Consider the following 22623-nt stretch of genomic DNA (forward strand, 5'->3'; position numbering starts at 1 on the left):
AAAAAGTCTGCCTCAACCCCTGTTTGGGGTTGCCTGATCTAAAGAGAGCTTTTAAATTATATGTGCATGAAAGAGGAGGCATTAGCTTAGAAGTGTTAACCCAAATGCTGGGGGAATCTTCCCCAACTTGTAGCCTATTTTTCAAAACAGTTGGAACAGATAATCAAAGGATGGCCACCCTGCCTCCAAGCAGTCGCTGTAGCTTGTGATGTTTTACAGGATGCTGAAAAGTTTACACCTGGCCAACCTATAAGGTCTTCGTACCTCCACAAGTGCTGCTCTGTTGGAAGAGAAGGGTGGATTTTTCTTGCAGTTGGCAGAATGGGGAAATATCCAGCGATTCTGCTTGATAACCTCAATGTGAAATTGCAGGCTACTTCTGTTTTAAACCCAGCATCTCTGCTTTCTGACCCCAGTGATCATCTTGAATATGATCGTTTAGACATTGTGAACTTAGCACATTCTAGCAGGCCAGACCTCGTAGGCCAGGCTTTAGAACACCTGGATTGGAAGCTCTTTATGGATGAAAGGAGCTTTACAGAATGAGGGCAGCAGTAGGCTGGATGTACTGTGGGGACTGTTGGAGATAACTGAGGCCCAGAAACTGCCCCCGGGAAGCTCGGCTCAGAATGCTGAGCTCATTTTCCTAATGAGGGCTCCTCCCTTTGTCTGCTGGTAAAAAGGTAAATATATACACTGACTCTCCGGATACCTTTTTCATAGTGCATGTTCATAGCGCCATTTGGAAGGACCAGGGACTGCTGACATCTAAATTAAGTATTTTAAGCACTCTGTGGAAATCTTAGCTCTACTGAAGGCTATACAACAGACATCTAAGGTGGCAAACACCGGGGACCTCAAAGAGGGGAAACCCATGTAATTAAAGGAAATTCAGCTAGCAGACATTGTGGCAAAATGGGCTGGTAAAGAAACTATTTTTAGGGTACTTTGATTCCTCATAGAGATCTCTGCAGTTATCCCAAATATACTGCAAGAGACAGGCTAAAGAATGGGGACTTAATAATACAGAGACTACATTCCTCTTGAAGGCCTCAGTCTATAGGAAAGATTGGAAAAATGAATCACACCTTGAAGAAAACTATAGCTAAAACTTGTGAAGAGCCTAGCTTAACTTGGGATAAAACATTGCCTTTGCGCTTCTCAAGATAAGGGCAGCTCCCCAAAGCAGGTTGAAATTAAGCCCTTTTGAAATTGTGCGTGGGAGGCCTCTCTGTCCTCAAATCAATCATGAATTAAATGTTATACAATATGTTTAAAATTTAAGTTGATAATTAAATAGTATGCATGTGTTTGTTTCCACTAGACCCAGTGACCTGATGAAGTACCATACCCCCTTCATCTCTGGTGACCAGGTGCTACTCAGGACCTGGAGGGAACAGGGCCAACTTGCTGAAAAGTGGATGGGACCACATGACCTATTAGTGACTCTCTAATCATCTCTTACAGGTTGGCTGCCGTGAAATCTTGGATACATCACAGATGGGTAAAAACAGCCCCATTTGAGGAATCAGAAACAACCTGAAGCTTCTTCGTGGACATGTGAGTCAGTGGAACATAGATTCCACAAACTTACTTCAGCTTTTTATGCTATTTATTTTACTACTAAAATGGGCTTAATAGTACTTATAATAGGAGTTGGCATATGTGTATGTTCATCAGGGTGATTATGATTTGCATAGCTAAGAGGTGCTCTAAGTAGGATGAAACTGCTAAGAGACTATTCCCTGCTTTTAAGTCCTCACCTAGCAAGGTTACAAATGATTTTCTAGAACAAGTCTGGTTGTTTCACTCCGTGACCTCCCTCTGATGTGCCAGTTCATCAGGAACTAGTTAGACTCTGGACGACATCCTTTTTCCTTTAGTTCTGTAAGGTTATGGAAAAAAATGATTGATGGGGCGTGGATTTGCAGCAAGACTGAATTATAACCAGCACATTCCTGCATGTCAACCTCTAAGCACACGGTAAGTTTATAGCAATCAATTCTGTTTAAAGTTTCTCTGGGAACTTGAAGAACCTCGCCCGTGTTAACTGAAAACAATCACCTGGTTGATCGTTTAAGCCCTAGTGGCAGCTGTAGCTAGTTCCTCCCCCCCCCCCCCCCCCCCCGTCCACTTCTCTCACCCTTTTAAAATTCCCTGCCTGAACTGAGCTGGGAAAATGGTTTTTTGAGGACATTAGTCTGACATCGCTTTGGTTAGCTGAAATTTCTTCAATGAAGTCACTTTTTCTGCCCCAATACCTTATCTCTGGACTTGGAGGGCTGTTTTGCGGGGAACAGATTTGATCTGAATTCAGTAACATTCTGAGCATGGTTAAGGTAGGTTAGATGAAGCTGTGATGTTTGGAAGATTAAGTATGTGAAATGAATTCTCAACTTGTATTTTCAACTTATAATGGGTTTATTAAGATGTAACCTCATCGTAAGTCAAGGACAATCTGTATCTTTGTATAAGATACCTTTGTGATTTGAATTCATCTGATTCTCTTACTAGGTCTATCCTCTTAAGTCTCAATTCCTTATAAATATTCACAATATCCGTAACACCTAACTACCCTCCGTATCTGGGAGAACCATGATACGTATTTGTTGAGTAAAATGAGTGAATGAATGAATGAATAATTAAGATATTTTCTTTATATAAAATTGAGTCACCATTATTTATGTAACTTAAATGCTGCATTTCGATAAAGTATACCCTCCATTTAACTGTGTTTCTAGAAAAGTTCTAGAAAAGGCAACTAATAAGAATACGCTACAGAGATTTCAGCTTTTTAATGGTCATCATTCCAAGCACGATGCAAATATCGGTATGCTAATATGTAAAGTGTGAAGAGGTTGCTCAGGGAAAGAAAAGGAAACAAATTTAAGGGAAAGGAAAGACTTCCTACCTAATATAGCTAGTTGTAAGCTGGTAATAACACAAAACTCATTGGCATATATTGAACTTTCTGTTGCCAGAAACTGAAACTGTACCATGCAGTATAAATAAGCTTCCTTAATTCACTGATGAAAACACCTCTCTCCGGAGAAGCTACACACATTGTTCAAGCTCACATAGAGTGTAATGGGCAGTCAGGATTTAAATTGAGGCCTGTTCTAACCCTAAATGCATCCCTGACCACTGCACTTGATTGCCTCTCCTGAGATGATATAGCCAGAAGATAGCAGATGTTTTCAAATATTTTTGAAAGGACATCTTAGAGTTGATGGGCCTCATCCCATTGAAGGGAAAGGACCCACTTACAGTAGCTCCGGGAGAAAGGTGGTTTATAGGCTCTAGAACAGGAGTGAGTATTGTGTCAGCAGCTGCAGCATCAGGGGGATGACTCTTTGCAGCTTTTTCTTTGCAGCGAGTTGCATGGTCTGTCCTATTTTTCTCCCATTCATATGGCAGCATCTGTTTTTTTCTCTTAAATCAGTCCTATTCCCCCTGCCTGTCGACAGGTCCATGGTATCATTTAACTTCTCCACTGCTAAGTGATAGGTTTTCCTTCTATGTTCTTGCCCATAAGGGCCAAATTCCTGAGAAAGGAAGAGGGTACCCTGATCAGCCAACATTAATACCAGGTCTGTTTGCCCCGTAGATGCCTCTTTTGCTCCATTCTCCTGGGGATTACTTACTCTCTACCATTCCACAATTCTTTTCATAATCAAGTTTTTACAGACTAGTGTAGCTTATTGACTCCCCTTCCATTTACTCTACATCTGGCAACTGTGCTTCTCATTTGTTCCTCATTCCTGGAAATTCACATTCCCCCCACCTTATGCCACTGAAAATGATCTTGCTGATGTCACCAAAAATTATCTACCAGCAAAATCCAATGGGAAATTTTCAATCCTCATAGTGTCTGACTTTTTGGAGCTTCCAACATTGTTGACTACACCATTGCTCTTAATCACTCATGGCCTGTTTCTTTGGATCCATTCCACCAGTAGACCTCATTTGTCCCTGGCTACCCATCCTCAAATATTGGTGCTCCCAGGCCTCATTCACTGGCTCCCTTTTCATTCTAAACTCTTGCTGTTGTGATATAATTCACAACAGTGACCTTACCCTAAAGGCTGTTGACTTTTACTTATTCATCCCATCCCATAAGACTTCTTCTGAGTTCTAACTGCATACGAGTCATGACCACTTGGGTAGTCTACATCTCAGACCATGCACTTATAAATCTGAATTCATTATCTCATCCATCCCAAACTTTTTCTAGCTTCTCTTTCCTGTCCCTGACTATGGAAACACCACCCTCTTAGTATCACCAAGAAGGTCCTTCCCTCTTCTCCATCCCTCACTTTGAATCTATCACTCTACTAGTCAAGACTCTGATTTCAATTAATAGAAACCAACTTCAGCCAGCTGAGGGAAAAGGAGGAATGTTTTACAAAGGTACAGTGATTCTCATAGGATCCAAGGACAAGCACATAGCTGAGCCATATAAATTAATAGTTAAGTGGAGTTTCTTTCCATCTTTCACTGCTACTTCTCTCTGCATACTCCTTTTATTCTTTCGTCTCAGCTAGATCAGCTTTCTCTGTTTCTCAGAGAAACCCAGAGGGAATATAGGCTACTCAATAGCTCCATGTTTTTATCTTGTTCAGTTGGTCCTAGGTAGTTAATTCCGGACAGGTCAAGCTCAGCTAAGAGAATAGGGTTACTTGGTAAAAACAAGGCTGCTGAAATCTGCCCTGTGGATAAGAAAGTCTGGTAAGGAAACCACTATGAATTTGACAGAAACTCCAGTAGTATCTACCACAATAACTAAAGTCTGATGATTCTATGACCTAAATTTTTCTGTCTCCTCCCTATCCCCATGGCTAATGCCATTGTCCTTATTTAAGTCCCCGTCTCTACTGTAGCTCATTTACTGCCATTAGAGTGATTATATATACAGTCCTCTGATCATTTGTATACATATCTTTCTCTGCTAAGTTCTGAACTTCTTGAGGACAGGCAATATATCTTTTGATTTCTGTATCCCTTCTGGAACTTAGCATAATATGTGGTACAGATGTAATTGGCCCCAGGAAGTATTTGTTCAATGAATAAAAGGTGTTTCAGTATCTTAGGCCGTTTTTTCATTTGGGCCTTCTACCTAACCACTCTGGTCTGCAGATTATGCCTGCCAATAACCTTCTGGTTGTAATTAGAATTCCCACTCCGTGCTTCCTCAGAGAGGGGATGGGCTGACTAACAAACCTCCACCTTCGTTTATATCTCATTCTCTTGTGAATTTGGTTATATGGTTCCTGAGATATTTATAAACTCTTAAGACTTGGATAAAATTCCATTTCTGTACCTATAAATGTGAAGACTGGACATTAGACATGGTAACTTCACCATTCTGAAATAACCACCCTGAACAGCCTTGTTGAAAAGGCAGCGCGTTAAGTAAGGCAGCATATGTCAATATCTGTGCTCAGAAACTATAGTTCATGTTTATGAAAATATTCACTTGGAGTAAGTAGTAACAAATCTAAAGATTGTCAGTGCTCTTGCAGAGGAAATATGTACACATTCTAAAATCTCATATGTTGCTGAGCCCTTTAATTGCTCTATAAAAATATGTGAGGAAAAATTACCCCTGGAGCTATGCTGTGAAGTTCATGAGAAATCGATTTTCCTGAATATGTTTGCTTTAAAGAATGATCAGTACCATAATAACACTGTTGTAAGAACATTTTTTTTTTGAGAAGATACCCATGGATCTTTCTAATATAAATTTCCAAAAAAAGCCAAGGTAGAAGCTTAACCTAAAATTTGGTGAGGACATTACTGTGGTGGAGCAAAGTACTGTGTTCCAGAACACTGCTTTCTAGGGAAACAAAGATAATGAACTGAGGACTATCATGATGACGGCGGTGGTGTGGGCAATGGTGATAGCAGCCAACTCTGACTGGGCACTTGTTATATGCGTACTTAGAAGTTTCAGTGCATTACTTAGAGGTCTAAAAAACCTAGAGGAATAGAAGTGAGCATACCATTTTGAGAGGTTGTTTACAGCATATGTATTGTGTAACTTGCTGGTCCGTCTAACCAAGAACCAGAGTTCCATCTTCTTCGCTTATTCATGTCAGTACATCTTAAGCTCTTTTAATGTTCCAAGCACTATTTTAGCATGGGTGGTTCAGTGGCAGAATTCTCGCCTGCCAAGCACTATTTTAGGTACTGCTCATACCATATTAAACATATAAAATGGAACTTACCTTACCTTGGGGAGGAGAATGAATAAAAGAGATGTTAAATATCTCAACTTGAGAAATGACAAAGGTCAGTAACTTAGGAATAGATCCAAATCTGCAATAAAAATCGGTGGCAGGGCGCCTGGGTGGCTCAGTGGGTTAAGCCGCTGCCTTCGGCTCAGGTCATGATCTCAGGGTCCTGGGATCGAGGCCCGCATCGGGCTCTCTGCTCAGCAGGGAGCCTGCTTCCTCCTCTCTCTCTGCCTGCCTCTGCCTACTTGTGATCTCTGTCAAATAAATAAATAAAATCTTTAAAAAAAAAAAATGGGTGGCAGCCATCATTTTAATGTCTGCTATGTTCTCAAGAATTTTATGTAAATTTAAAATAGGTTTAAATTCCAACTAACTTATTTTTTAAATTTTTTTACTTTATTTTCAGCGTAACAGTATTCATTGTTTTTTTTTTACCACATCCAGTGCTCCATGCAATCCGTGCCCTCTCCAATACCCACTACCTGGTTCCCCCAACCTCCCACCCCCCGCCCCTTCAAAACCCTCAGATTGTTTTTCAGAGTCCATAGTCTCTCATGGTTCACCTCCCCTTCCAATTTCCCTCAACTCCCTTCTCCTCTCTAAACCAACTAACTTATTATTTGATTCAACAAATATTTATTAAGCTCCAACTACATGTCAGACATTGGACAAGCAACAGTAAGCAAAATAAATAAGAAAGGTCTCCAAAAAGGCGAACAGTTTGTCCAAGATCCAAATAAGTAGTGAATGGCAAAACTGGGATTTGAAAACAAGTTTGACTACAAAGGTAGAAGTTATGATGCTATTGAAATAGCCCCAGTGGCACAGACAAGAGACTTAACAGAAAAAGAGGTCAGATTCTCTTTGAAGGTAAGGATGACATGATTTCCTAACAGTTTAAATGTATGAAAGAGAGGGTCCACAGTTTAAATGTATGAAAGAGAGGGTCCACAGAGGTTTTTCTCTATGCAGCTGAAATGAGGAGGGGCTTCAAGAAACGCCAGTTTGGGAAAACATTTCAGAGATGTCGGTTTTGAGATCTCTGTTCTATTTCCAACGTCAAGTTGCTGATTCCACAGGTGCATTTACATGTCTGACATAAAGCAGAGCAACTTGGAAAGAGTATTTGAGAGCTGACAGCACACAGGCAGGTAATGTGGTATTGACTGTGGCAAAGCTCAGACGCCTTAGGTCACCAACGTTCAAGTGTCGGAGCTGCCATTAGGTTATGAAAAGCGAGACTCGGAGGACAGACGGCCGTTGCTTTTGTGTTGAGAGACGGGTTTATAGTAAGTCCCATGGGCAGCGCCTGTGTTGGTTTTAGATCATTGTTCGTTTCATTTTGTGTATTTATTTACTTGTCTGTTTGTTTGTTTAGCAGCTTTGAATCTTTTTAAATACTTGGAGAAATATTCAGCTGAGATTCATTATATGCCATAAAATAGCAGCTCTTAAACTGTGTGTGCAGAAGTCCATGTTGGAAAATCCGTTTGATCCCGAGTCCTCACTCCTAGAAACATTTATTCGGGGCACTTGAATGAGGCCCAGGAATCTCTTGTTTTTTGTTTTTGTTTTTGTTTTCCAAGCATCCCCAGTGAGTCTGATGTAAAGTCCATAAACTTCACTTTGAAAACCTCTGCCATTGATCATTGAATAAATTGAACAAACTGCTTTGCCCTAGGGTATTATAAAGGTAGTTGCTTCCAAGTATGTCTGCCCAGCAGAGCTTAAAACAAATAGGATTTTGTCCTGTTTTAGTGATTCAAGACAAGGTAACTTATTGGCTATTTTCCCTTAACGCAAGTGAATTTATAAGGTTCTTTGTCTTACTTATATTAACAGTGTTCCTCGGAACAGGTTTTGATGGGGAAGGAGAGTAGTTGAGAGCAGTAGGTGTGGGGAGGGGAGACAGTAAGAACAGGGAGACTGAAGGCTTTCCCCACTGGACACTGTTATCCAGAGTACATATGATAATGCTAAGTTCTTACCAATGCCAGAGTAAATTTATGATTTATTTGTTCACCCAAAAGAGAAAAGGACTATGAGCTAGGTACTGTGTCAGACTCTGGATTCTTGGACATTGGATTCCTTTTAGAGATTAGCCCATTGGTTAAGAGATACAACCCATAAGCATGGAGGAAAGGTTAAAGGTCTCTGTGTCTTCCATTCTGCAAAACTAAAACTCACCAGTTCACCCCAGTCCATCGGACTCTGTATGTTTGCAGCCCAGAGTAAGCAACATGCTACCCCTGTAGAAAGCTGTCTGGAAACAATGACTCTGAACACAAAAATCAGAGATTCCCACTCTGATTATGCAATTGAAGCAAAGAGAGAGGTGGTTTAATCTAATGATTCTGTTCATTGAATTTTCATGTTCCTATTCCTAAAAGTTGCCTGAGTTCTTTGAATCAGGTCCTAAAAAACCCTCCAGTCTGCTTTCCCAAATGGCATAATGGGATTCATCAATACTGGCATGTGTCTTAGAGTGGTCACTCAAATAAGCTGCTTTGAACTCCTTAAACTAGTTAACTGGTAACAGAATCTAGTACATTCGAATAAAATAAATGGAAAGTCTGCATTTTACTATCTAGAGCATTCCTTGCGGACCTAGAGAGAGAGTGCGTAAAGCTCAGGACCAGGGGAAAGTTTATTTTTCCTAATAAAACAGTGTGTGTTAAAACAAATTTTTTGGACGAAACAACTCTATTCCCATCATGCTTCTCTAATTTTCTTAGATTCTCAAGAAATTAAAAGCAATCTTTTATGTTCATTTGTAACAATGTTCTTAAGCCTAACTTTTCTGAACTATAATTTCCCTCTCCCTCCGCCTTTTTATATTTTGTTTCTCTGTGATGAGAGTTTGGAGTGCTTTGTATTTCTGCATATTATCATAGGTCTCTCTGATCCCTTTTTGACACTAAGAGTATAACGGGATGTTAAAGTGGGATTCCACCTGATTCAGTTTCAACTCAGGCATAGTATGACTGAACTAAGATATCAAAGTGAGAGTAAGGCAGTTGCCCCCACCAATATGCAGAATTTACAAAAGGAAAGAAGGTAAGCCCCTTTCCTCTGATACTCTTTGACGCATTAGCTGGATCAGGGACATAAAGTGAGGGCAGAGGGGCGCCTGGGTGGCTCAGTGGGTTAAAGCCTCTGCCTTCGGCTCAGGTCAAGATCCCAGGGTTCTGGGATTGAGCCCCGCATTGGACTCTCTGCTCGTTGGGAACCCTGCTTCCCCCCCCTCTCTCTGCCTGCCTTTCTGCCTACTTGTGATCTCTGTCTATCAAATAAATAAATAAAATCTTAAAAAAAAAAAGTGAGAGCAGAGTAGTCAGGAGGAGAGTTTGTGATAACGTTTATAAAGAAAAGGCTGTGGCCATGCTGAGTTCCACCCACTCCATTTACAGAAGGAATGAGGAGCAATGAAAGTTTCTAATAGTAAGCCTGATGCGAGGACTTCAAGGGAACCCCTAAAAGAACTTTGAAGTATATTTCTTGCAATTGGGAGATACAGAGAACGAGTGCCTGAGTCCCACTGAAGAAAGCAAAAGTTGATAGTGAGCTTGAGTTTGACCCCACCCAGCAAATCTGTTGGGAAGAGGAAGGCCAGCTCCTTGGTAATAGAAATGGGAGAATCTTGCTACAGTCCTACTCTCTGAGTTTGTAGGTGCAAAGCATGTACACGGGTTTCTTGTGGATAGATGCGGGACTCACAAGAGTCACGATCCATAGAGTGGCTTTGCCAGGGTTGCTAGTGACCGCCAAAATAGAGATGCATCCCGTCAGATCTAGAAAACTGTATGTACCAAGGTTTCCTTTAAACGTCGACCTGAAGGTAGTTGACTAGACTCCTCACCCATACTTAATCAGGTTTTTGCTTCTTCTTCTCACATAAAAATTTTTTAAAATGTCCTCTCATCCTCACCAATGAAATTGCTTCTTTGAGATCAAACGCAAAAAGACAGGAATTTCATCTCCGAGATGAACAGACAGGCTTCATTTAAGGAGTTCAAACCTGTATTACTTTTCAAATAACCGCCATCTTCAGAAGCAGAGACTTGACCCACAGTGAAATTCCACACTCTATGTAAGTTTTGATGAGCAAAATGGAAGGTTTAAAAAAAAAAACAAAAAAACCAGTTAGTGTAAGAAGGGTTGGTGATCGCTTTGTTGTGAGAACGGCTGAGGTGGAGTTGAGGGGTGGGTGGAGGACAGAATGGGAGACTGTCGGACGAACTCATCAGAAATTGGGACAGAGGCGCCTGGGTGGCTCAGTGGGTTAAAGCCTCTGCCTTCGGCTCAGGTCATAATCTCAGGGTCCTGGGATCGAACCCTGTATCGGGCTCTCTGCTCAGTGGGGAGCCTGCTTCCCCCCAATCTCTACCTGCCTCTGTCTACTTGTGATCCCTCTCTCTGTCAAATAAATAAATAAAATCTTAAAAAAAAAAAAAAGTAATTGGGACAGCCTGTAATCAAAAGCTAATTGCATCCAGCTCTCGCTTTTGCCTAATGCTAGCTGAGCAAGTGTGTTCACGTAGGCAAGGTTTTCTCTGATGCCCCTGAAAGTTCTCAACATCACAGATAAGTCAGCTACAGTCCATTTACCGATATACATTTATTATACAAAAATGTATAATTTTTGTATGTATGTATTATACAAATGTATAATTTTTGTATAATAAATGTATTATTTTTTTATTAATATTTTATTTACTTATTTTTTGTTGTCATTTATTTCCTTCAAGTATCTGAGGGAAAAAGGAAACGGTATACATGAAAACAATGGCAGAAATGACACCACCAGGAAACTTCAAGGTCACCTGTCAGTAGCCCTCTCTCTGGCTGCAGGTGCCGAGATCACTCTTGCCCTGAGAAATCACTACCAGGCGGGACTCTTGCTGGGGGTATGACAGTTTTACTCTCTCCCTTGCCTGCCTCGATTTTCCCAGGAACGAGGCAGGAACAGAGAGGAGTCATTAAGAAGGAGAGTTTTACAAACAGTGGTGCGCTGGTGAACAGGCTGTCCCAAAGGAAAATCCCTAATTTGCAGTGTCACCAATTCCCATGGTTTAAATAGTCGCACTGTGGCCAGTTTCAAGAATGGCTGTAATTAATAACCAGATTGCAGAATTTTGGAAAACTGAACAATCAGCCATCATGAGCTTAGTGCTTGCTCCCTCCAGCACTGCAACACACTGTTGCTTATAACTCAACAACAATCAATAACAAGTTTTTATAAATATGTGATATAACTTTACTTTCCTGAGAAGATATGCAAATGCAAGAGAAGCAAGGTGTCTAGGTCTTTGCCCGATAGAACCACTCAGCAGATGTTTTATTTAAAAAGACTAAAAAACATCTTGGCCTTAGGCTTACTCTGCTCCCCAGCAATTTTTGTACTATACAATACAAATATTTTTAAATTAACTTTATATGTAACACTATTAATTAACATAATATAGTTTTTTACAAATATCCATAAATATTTTAAATGGGTTATCACGTCATCATATTACATAGCTTTCAACAAGAATCCACAGACAGCTAATAAATTTAATAGAGTCTAAAATCTTTAGCAAGCTCTCATTGAATTGAATGTTAGTCATTATTTTTGGAAGTTAACATGTTTGACCAAGACTAGCTCTTTAAAGTGAGGACGGGGCTTTGGTTGGAGTAAGCGCTGAGCAACAACCTCATGTGCCCTGCTTCAAACAGGTAAACGAAAAATAGTTTGCTAAGAAAGGAAAGTCCGGTGTAGCTTTATTCTACCCACCTTGAGATGAAAGGGAGCACGGCTGATAATCTGCTAAGCTCTTTAGACTTAACATCGTAGCTGAAATACTAACCCTAAAGCTGAGATATTATGACACATTGGGGAAGACCATGACCCTATCAATCACGACTTCTATGGGTTGAGGCAAGTTACTTATGTTCCAGATGCATTCATATTTTCACTGTTAAAATTGTGCCAAAAACACCTGCCTCTTTTGCTTCATAGAGTCATCCTGTGATACATGAAAGCACTTTGCCGACTGTGGCGAGCCAGCTAAAAATATGAAATTATTACATGACATAATACATTACTGATAAAACCAATTTCTAAGGTTTAATTTTAGGATTACTAATGATTACTCTTTCTTTACTACACACATCAACACCTTCTCATGAGCCCTGTGTCAAGGTTCAGAAGGAGGCTTTGACCAGCTTGTTTTATAAAGCCTTCTACATCCCAAACGTAATGAAATCAAGGGAAATTCCCAAGTAAAGTGCACTCCATTCTATGCCCTCTGTGGCTGTGCCCCAATAAATCTCTAGAGTATTCTCTGTCTTCTTAACATCATCACATCTAAAGTGGGGTGTTGTTGGCATATCTGTGGCCACCCTCCCAGTCTGGTTACTTTTATTAGGAGGGCCTCGAAAGACAGGAGTATGAGAAGAATAAAGTGAAATAGCACAAGAATATGAGAACAAGGCCAGGCCACTGCCCTGGATCTTTTTTTTTTGCATACCAGGTAAGGCTCCCAGGGCAATAAGACATTTTTCCTATCCAAGGATTTAAGAATTAGACACAGACTCTTTGAGAACCTTCTGTCCTCGAGCGACCCACAGTCATTTCTCATGGATTGATAAAGCATCTTCGCTGACCCAAGGTCGAAGGTAAACAAATGTCTCTGGCCTGTCCTCGGAGTCTTTTTTTGATAAGCTTGAGAGATGAAAACTCACATGCAGAGAGGTTCTATGTGTGTTGATTTGTGCTCAGACAAGTGAGTATGGAAAGTCTGCCTCCTCCAACGCAATCACCAGCATCTCTCCCCGTGGGAAAGATGGCACGGAGGCCAGGAGGAGTCTCTAGGGGTTATACTGCGGATTTGCCAGCAGCACGATCCCCCAGTATGTGTGGTTTTTTAGAACCTGATGGTCAGAGTTGTATATCAGTTCTAGAATATCCCCAGCACGCAATTCGTAAGTCCCTCCTACATTTTGAATTTTAGAGTTGTTTGTTAGAGCTTGTATGATGTCTTCGTTTTTACGTAGCCGCACCGCAAAAGGAGCTGGTTCCTTGTAGGTTGTGTTGGGAGCCACTTGGCCATAAATGAGATACAAGCCATTCTGAAGTATTTCCAGTTTCTCATTCGCTGTCTTATTCACACAAGGAAGCTTAGGACATGTCATTTGCCATTTTAAAGGGGATGGTCCTGTAAGACATTTACAGAGGAGAAAAGAAAGGAAAGCGTGGTTACTCATTTCATCCCCTTCCTGATTGTAGTTCTTTCCCACTTACAGGTTGTTTCTCTCCCTAGTCTGTATTAGTTTTCTCCAACCACAATTTTAATATTTTAAGTATCTAGTCCTTGTTTTAGAGCTCTAAAGAAATGGATTTGGAGGAGAAAGATGGGTTGAGTTTTAGGGGGCACTCCATCTGTTGTCAGTCAGTGTTTGTGAAAGGAACTAAAGAAGGAGGAAGAGAGAGAGGAGTCACACACCAGGACTCTGGTGACCAAACTTGACAGGACGCATATTCATGCTTTTCTATGTAAATACTATTTATTGCGTATCATTTTATCAGTGAGACCTTCCTCATCAGTCTACAGAAAACAGTGCTCTCCTGCCACTCTCTCCCTTTATCCTGCTTTAGTTTTCTTCACAGAAGGTGTGTCATCATCTAGCATATTCTAAATTAAGTGGCTCGTTTCTTTATTGTTTGTATTATACCCACTTGAATAGAATGTCTTTGAGCACACGTGCTTCTCTGTTTTGTTCACTGCTATATCTTCAGCACCTAAAAGTTCCCCAAGCCTACTGTTTGCTCAATAAATATTTCTTGATTGAATAATATATCCATGCTCCTGAATTAGATGTATTATGTCTAAATTATGGCTTGGGATCCCAAGATCTGCTTGGGATATCATGGTAAATTCACGAGTTTATAAATGGAAATTATTTGAATTTTTAAATACAAAAATTTAAATTTTTAAGTGTTTAAATATAAATATCCCTAGTTTAAAACTGTCAAGGGATGGAGAAAGAGTCAAGACTTTGTCACTTATTTTCATAGGGATATGGGGAATTTACATATTTTTCTAGTGTTAATTGTTTTTGCATAGTAATGTATTTCAGAGCCCCAGGGAGTATCTTGATCATTCAAAAATACTTATTTGGCCTGTTCTCTAATTCTCTGTAATTTTTTTATGAGAGAAAAGCCTTTATTTCATAATTAGAAAGAAACCTCGACAAGAAAGCAATGCAGAAGAGATCACACATTGACTTAAATTGTTATTTATATATAACTGATTGATTGTAAGACTCTGAGGGTAGATTCTGAAGGATAACGAAGGAGAGGTCACTAGAGCAAGTAGTAAAGTCTCTCTGTACCTTCAATGAGCCCAAAGCCCAGTGAATTTCTTTCTGCTTTACACGTAATACTTAACAGACAATAGGCAAGTCACCAGGAAAAAGTGTCACTGGTTCTCTCATTGTACAGTAGGAGCCACTTAAAGACTTGAGGCCACTTAGCAGCACTTGAGTTTCTCAACATTTTATCACCTCGAGAAGGAATTTCAAACATATTATTTCCACTCCATTTACTAGAAAAACAAAAACAAATTACAAAGGCAGAGACAAGTACTAAAAAGAGATTCCGTAATTCCCACAAGCCAGGGAAGCCCAGCATTTAGAACTTTATGGGAAAAGAGGGATTACTCTTAACTTTAGAAATGTTCTGCTCTTGGCTGAAATGTGTTTGTGTGTGGGGGGGGTGTCTGAAATATGTAAACAATTCAAACGTATTTTTTTTTAGGGATTCTAAGGCATACGTAAGGCTCAGTGTACCTATAAACTGTAATGTGTTTTCTTGGTGAATACCAGGTCATCAGTCTAAGGGAAAGTGGCTCAGAAGCGGAGAGGAGAGGCACAAAGAAAGAGGCCACTTCCCTGGTGTTCATCCCTTTTCTATATATTTGGAAACAAAAATGTCACCCTACACACACTCTACTGAGTACCAGCAACATGTGAACTGTGAGAACTTTGAGTTCGTCAGAGGGAAAGGTGGTAGAAATTTGAAACATGCGCTTATTGAAGACACAAAATTAAAGGTGGATTCCGGGATTTCAGGTGTCTGGCTCTGTAACAGTGATGTGCATTCCTGCCCAGATTTGTGACGGTGAATGTAAGCTTCATCGAGGCATGAACTTGTCTGTCTGGTTTACTTCTCAAGTCTCAGCTCCTAGAAACTGCTCGGCACGTGATAAGCAGTTATAAATAGTAGTTGAAAAGTGAGGAAAGATGGGCTTCCTTCTTGGAACAAATACTAAGAAAAGTAAAAAGGCGTGCAGGACAGGTTACTTACCGAACTTAGCTATGCAGGGTTCACTGGCAGTCTGTAGGGGAAGAAAAAGAAGAGCCAGTCAGGAGGGTGGCCATGGCACAGCCTTCTTGATGGGGTTATTTGGTAGAGGCTTCAGATCCTGAAGCAAACTTCTTTTCCCTCGCCGTATTTTGTAATACAAAATCCTGCCCTCCACTTTGCCTTGCCTGTTCAGCTCTCCTTTGCAGATGGCTGGCTCCGTCTTCCCTTTTCATTACCCAACAGTCCTTTTGGGTGTTCTCGGCCAAAGTTAAGGTCTCATCCCATCCACCTAACAGGACAACTATTTGATCTCAGACTCTCCTCCTCTTGGGCCACAGGAATTATCTATCAACAGTAGTCTCCGCACCCCAGTCCCTACACCGTGATCCATCGGCATGTGAAAAGAAAATAATAGAATCTCTAGTTAAGTGTATTTTTAATAACGTTAAACTATAGAAGTATTCACAATGCAGACTGGTAAAGCCGCCGCATCTAATATCCAGACAATCCCACCGTTTACAGTAACTGAGGTAGCATGAGGAGACTAGCTTCAAACTGTTGCGACATATCACAGTTCACTTGCTACAAGAAGTCACCAGTGTGGTTAATTCTATAAATATTGGTACTTAAATGCTAAAGACTTTAAAATACTTAGTAGTAAAATAAGGCATAACCACAAAAAAATTTTTTTTGTACTGTGTAAAGTTCATTAGTTTCCTTGCGGAAAAGGGCTTAGGGGACTGTTTGAACTTAAAGATATTGCACATTTTTCTTTTATGGGATTTCTTTGGCTGCTGTGGTAGGAATAAAGCAAAGAGAGGACAGGGCAAAAGCAGTGAGACCAGCCAAAAGATCACTGAAACCCTCTAGGCAAGAAAGCGTGGTGCCTCTGACCAAGGTGCTGGCTATCCCGACATGGATATGGGATGAGAAAATGAGAAGACAAAGATGGTCCAAGATGTTGGGCATCGGTAACTGAAAAGGTAAGTTGTTCATCACTGAAATGAGCAAGATTTAAGAGGAGTAAATTGAGAGGAAAGAATCATGAGCTCACTTTTGGACACATCAAGTTTATGACTGATGCTTCTGACATACCCAGGTAGACGCGAGTGTCAGGTAGGCCTTTGGATCTACGAGGATGGAATTTAAGGAGTTTTGATGATGTACATTTTGGAATCTTTAGCTTCTATGAGACACTTTAAGGTGTGAGGCTGTGCTAGATTGTCAAGGGGGTGAGTACAGATAGAGAGGAGCACTGGAACACTGCAGGGTGTGGAGGTCAGGAAATGAAGAAACACCAAAGGAGACCAGTGAGTCAGAAGGGAAACTTGAAGAGTGTGGTGTTGGAAACAAAGAGAAGAAAGTATTTCAGAGAGATGTGATCAGCTCTATCAAATGCTGCTGCTGGGTCAAGTGAGGTAAGGACAGGGAATTAACTGATGGACTTGATAATATGGTAGCCATTGGGGTTCTTGGCAAAAGTAGTTGCTGTGATGTGGTGAGGACAGAAGCTTAATTAGAATGGATTTAAGGCTAAATGAGAAAAGAAAAATCGGGAGAATTTTGCTGTAAGGGAAAACAGAAAAATTAAATGGAGCCTGGATGGGGATGAGAGGTCAGAGAAATGTTTTGATTTTATTGTTTTTCTTAGTCTTTGGTTTTGTTTGAACATGGAGGAACTGACAACATGGTTATCTGTTGCCATTTAAAGGGAATGTTCCAGCAAAGGGGAAGGAGGGGTGTGAAATAGAACGTAAGAGCAAGGAGATCATTGTTGAAGCAGTCAATGCCCTAAGTAAGAGGGACAGAATCTGGTTCATAGGAGGCCTTAGGTAGGTTCATGAACAATTCATGCACAGTGACAAGAAGGAAACACAGTCTATGTGGTCAAAATTGCAGGTAAGTGGTAGATACGATGGGGAGCTTTGGAACTTCTTTCCTGCCTACTTCTATTTTCTCATAGAATTTGGAGGCAAGGTTTTCAAGTGAGAAAGAGAATGAAGAAAAGATATTGCATATTTAAACTAAAGTCAAAGGAATAAAATAGTCTAGTAGAGGAGAGTGGAGAAATAAATATAGGTTATGACAATCAAAATTGTGAATCAAAGTAAATTAGCTTAGAATATAATCTTCAAATTATTGTATCACAAAGTGTAAAACTAAGGTTAAGAAAATAAAAGAAACACATTTATTGAATTACTGAAATATTTTGGTTATATTAGAAATGTTTATATGACATTAACATGTAAAATATAATATTTTGGTAAAAGCAAAATGATTTTGCACTGTGAATATACTATTCCAAGCATGTCATTTGGTTCCTTACAAGTTTTCATTTTGTGTATCTTTTTATTATACCTTGTATTGGCCCTTATAGCTAACATAATAAATTAGCATATACGGTGGGATTATATTCAAAAATATTTTGTTGATAAGGAGGTTCAATCAGAAAGTTTGGATTCCTACAATTGTCTTTGCTCTTGCAATCATTTCATTAGGAGACACCCTTTTGGGGTGTCTTAAATGCTGAAATTCAGTTTAGTTTGATCCATGATAGGCATGTGCTAGATTCCCTTATCTTCTGTTTTCTCACTTATAAAATGGGAGACATAATAGCACCTAGTTTACTGATGGTGTTTATGGACTTAAATATAATAATCGTGAAGAAGGGCTTTATCCATACAGATCTGGTCCTGCTTATTAAATATTAGCTGTTTGAATAATGATGCTGGTCATAATGAAGAACGGAACAAAACATTGATCCTATAATCCCAGCCAGCATTGTAAGCAAGAGAAACACACACAATTCATAGTCCTCGCCTCTTAGGCAGCTTATGATTTTTCCAGAAACACATGATCACACACATGAGGCAATTGGGTAACAACCTAAATATAAGTGAGTGCCAAAGAATGTGGCACAGATAGCATCTGTGGTGTCTCCCATCGTGCATAGAGAGTGTGTGGAGAAACCTGAGGCCACAGACAAATTAGTTGCCAGAGACAGAAATCGTGGGTGCTGTACTAGGACTGCCTTAATGTCTACTTAGAACTACAGAAACCACCACTGTCATTTTCTACTGCCACAAATGAGAATCTGTCCAATCACAAAAATCCTCTATTTGGCAGTAAGGTAAAATCTTTTATTTTTTTTTATTGTGTTATGCTAATCACCCTACAATACATCATTAGTTTTTGATGTAGTGTTCCAAGACTCATTGTTTATGTCTTTAGCTGAGGAAATGAAACAGATGAACAAGGAATGTCCGTTTTGTTAAAAGCCTTTTTAAATTTATCCTCATTAAGTTTAAATTTTTTAAATTAAATTACAATATCAGCAATAAAGCGAATATGAATCACTGTAATCTATCAGAGCCCGCTGCGGGTCAGGGACCCTCTGATCTCATTAATCCTTACTGTAGGTCTATGGGGTAGGAAGTAGCATGCTCATTTGCATATGAGGAAGTGCGTCTGCGAGGGATTAAGTAACTAACCCAACGTCATGCAGCTGATAAGAGGCTATGCTGAGATCCAAACAGCCTGGCTGATTCAAAAGTCTCATCCCTACTACTCTGTGGGGGCAGTTTCTATTTATAATACCGCTGATGTTTACGAGAGAGGTAAATATCCATTTATGAAGAAACAAATGGGACTTTCCATTTAATTTAATTCATTTTTGTTTTGAAGGAGCAATTGCTCTTGTAACTCCATTATGACATAAGCCCAGATTTAAGTGTTTGGGTTCAAATGACCAAAACAATAGTTCTTTCTTCAAACCAACAACCAATCCTACTTAGATCACATTTGGAAACAGACTCTATTTTGCTTCTAAGTACAAACCTGACTTCTCCTTTTGGAAGCATCTTTCATTTCATTGAAGCAGGGAACTCTTCTGAACATTCATTTTTGGGGTTTTTTTGTTTTGTTGTGCTTCATTTTAGAGATAACTTCTGTGAGGTTATTTTCACTGAGGGGTAGACCAAACTCCTTGGGTTCATAGCCAATCCTTCCAGTTGAATGTCTTTTGAAAGACAGGAATGGGGGAGGAGAAAGATTGTGCTCCCAAAGAAATTTCTGTTGGTGTGGAGGAAGCCAATCTTCCTGTCTAATCCTTTTTGAATTAGTGCCTAGAGATGTTGGAAAGTGGGATTTTGTATATAAAAACTAGAAAGGATTAAAAACAACAACAACAACAAAAAAACAACAACCAAACCTCCAAGGTTCATGCGTATGGTGAGAAGGTGGAACAGCCACCTCATAATGACTCACCATCCGCTAGCCACACAGCCCTCTTGTCCTAAGATACTTATTTGTGGCCAATGAGGAACGGGAAGTGCAGGCAAGTGGAAAGTGAGTTATTGCAGCGTGTCAGCCAGGCCTTTGGCTTTTCCTATAGGAAATAAGCCTTTATGACATCCAATCATGATCGTATCCTGAAAACCTTTAAAATCTCTCCAAATTTGAAATAAACTCTAGGCTATTTGTTTAGAGGAGGAACCTTTCATTGAGAAGATGCATGTTGTCTAGGAGAGAGAATCAGAACTTAAACACATGGGCTTGGTCAAGTTCAATTCTGGCAAGAGGTATTCTAGGTACCTCTGGCATTATTAGACATCCTCTTTCCCTTTGCAGAAGCCACTGTGTTCCTTTGAGAAGGACATATTCAGCCCCTTCTATGCATTGGTTCCCTAGCCATATGTAGGAATGGATAACACCTATAACATTATCTTATATTCCTCAGGAAATCTGGTTAAAAATTGAGGTTGCTCTAAAAGGGCGAAGTCTTCCGAAGTTAAGCTATTGCTATTCTCACCCTTCCTTTTCTTCACAAATCAAAACACTCAGAATTCCTGACAATTCTTTTCTTTCTGTTCAAGCATCACTTCTCCAGGAAGTTCAGACTTCTGCTTGATACATTCCTGGAGAGAGTAGGGGTGTGATTAGAAAGGCCTCTGTTGCATATCCTTGTGTACAGTTGGGGAATACAGATTAATGGTTTAATGTCTAGGAATGTGACCAAAGCTACACTTCCCCCAACTGAATTAATACCAGCAACTACGTGCCCTTCCTCCTGCATCTTTTCTCAGTGGCTTTTAAATTAAGTCACAGAAACACATGTGTAGAGATTTCACCAGCCAGTCCCCTTAGAAAAATGTGTCTGCAGGTGTTAATTTCATATGGCCCTTTCTTAGATAAGCATATACTACTATATTCTCTCCAAGGTGCAGAATCTTCAAATGTACCCCCAAATAGTCTAGCTCTTAAGTTAAATAAAACATTTCTTATTTTCTTTTGGTCAGTGCTACGTAGTCAACAGTCAGAAAAACTTAAGAAGAATCTAATATATCTTCATTTCTTTTACTAGACCCACAACTTGGGTTGGAGCTCAATGGGAAATTCCTGATAAGCATCAGGGGCTTCCCAAATACGAATGTGCTTCCTCCTTCTTCCATGAAGCCTTCCCTGATCACTCTAGCCCAAAGCCATTGTCCCCTATTTTGAATTCCTAAAGCATTTATGCTCTCTATTATCCTTAGATAAATTATTAATCACTGTATTTTATAGCTGGAAGGGGCACTGTAGTGAACAAATCCATTCTCCTACCACCATTTTTCAGATGAAGATACCAGAAAGACTAAATGTCTTTCTTAAATTCATACAGCTAGGGAGACCTAGAACAAGAATCCAGATCTTACCTCCTAGTTCAGTGCCATTTCCTTCCACGAAGATGCACTAATCACCGGTCACTCCTTTATCTTCCATTATCTCCTTTTATCTTTTCCCTCAGTAAGACTATATGTTGCATCCCATTCCTTGAAGGCAGGCATATGTTTTATACCTCTATACATTTTATACCTTTATTCCACCAAGAGGGGTTAACAGAGTTCCAGAAAGGGAGAAAGTATTCCAAGGCATCTATCAATTGACTGATTTAATTAAATGATTCTATCTGACCCAGCTATGCAACTAACATGTAGCATATTCTAGTACCTTTCATTTCAAAACATTTATATAGACCTCAAAAGCCATATGCCATGACAAACTTGAAACTTTTTGCATTTTCTATACCCACACGTCTCTTCCAACTAGCTCTAACAATACTGAATGGCAGTGATAATAAATAGACTTCAAAAGAAAAGCAGCAATTTTAGGTACTATGATCTCCTTACCTTGAGTGGAAGAAAAGTGAGAATTAGTGTACTGAAGGAGAAAAGCAACAGCAAAAGAGCTATTACTGAGTAGAGGCACCATTGCTTCCAGGATGATCTGCGTGTCCCTTGAGGACCTGAATGGCTTAAAGGCATATCTTCCATGAGGCTCAAACTCGTTCTCTGCAGGAATAAGAGCTCTGGAAAGCAGAAATTCACAAGTGATGGTCTAGTGATGCAACTAGTCAGTTTTGTGGTATGATAATTAGCAGTGGGTGTAATAGGCGGGGTTTTCCTTTTGATTCTGTGTGTTGGAAAACGATACTTTTGGGCTAAGTGATGACTCTCATTTGGCAAACGACCAAATGCACTGAAAGGAACAGAGGGCTAGAAGCCAACACAGACAGAGAGGATGAAAAAAACCAACACAAGGAGCTTACAGAGGGAAAAGTTCTTTTCCGAAGAGGAAGTAGAGTACTGTGTAACATTACAAATTATTTTCAGATAAGAAAATTACTTATAAAAGAAGAAATAAAGTTCAACATTAAGCCCTGTCATGCTCTCAATATCATGTATGTGTGAGGCAGGGGTTGGGGATCTAGGGAGGCCAGGGTGCATGGTTTGGAAAAAAGAGTTTCATCAATTTCTAGGATGTAAAATATGTTCCTTTTGAAATAGTCTCTAGAATACAGCTGCATTACTAGAATATCATTTTTAAAAAATATAAATACAACAAGCCCAGTTTTGTCACATCTAATCATTTTAAAACCCTAAAAGTTTCATACTGGCATCAAATAAAGTTATCATACAAAAGGATGTTTTCCTACACTTGCACATGTTGTGAGCTTATACTCCAAAATACTTGAGTTTCTTCCTGGCACCGAAAGTGCTG

The 22623-nt window shown here is 39.8% G+C and overlaps 1 protein-coding gene and 1 long non-coding RNA gene across 3 annotated transcripts in view; one reads left to right on the forward strand and one right to left on the reverse strand.

The window, feature by feature from the left end:
* LOC122918503 overlaps window positions 1–22623 on the forward strand; it is a 487166-nt gene that overhangs the window by 250740 nt on the left and 213803 nt on the right. For both annotated transcript variants that reach the window (XR_006386620.1, XR_006386621.1), the window contains exon 3: window positions 1468–1560. This is a non-coding gene — a long non-coding RNA (uncharacterized LOC122918503). The remainder of the gene's footprint in view (window positions 1–1467; window positions 1561–22623) is intronic.
* On the reverse strand, window positions 11541–21992 carry TNFSF18 (TNF superfamily member 18). Its single transcript, XM_044266994.1, has 3 exons — window positions 21753–21992; window positions 15586–15616; window positions 11541–13435 (listed from the first exon to the last, which is right to left on the reverse strand). The coding sequence occupies exons 1-3, from the start codon at window positions 21894–21896 to the stop codon at window positions 13089–13091; spliced, it is 522 nt and encodes a 173-aa protein (XP_044122929.1). The 5' UTR covers window positions 21897–21992; the 3' UTR covers window positions 11541–13088.

The sequence above is a fragment of the Neovison vison genome, chromosome 10, assembly GCF_020171115.1.
Source record: "Neovison vison isolate M4711 chromosome 10, ASM_NN_V1, whole genome shotgun sequence".
Taxonomy (NCBI): domain Eukaryota; kingdom Metazoa; phylum Chordata; class Mammalia; order Carnivora; family Mustelidae; genus Neogale; species Neogale vison.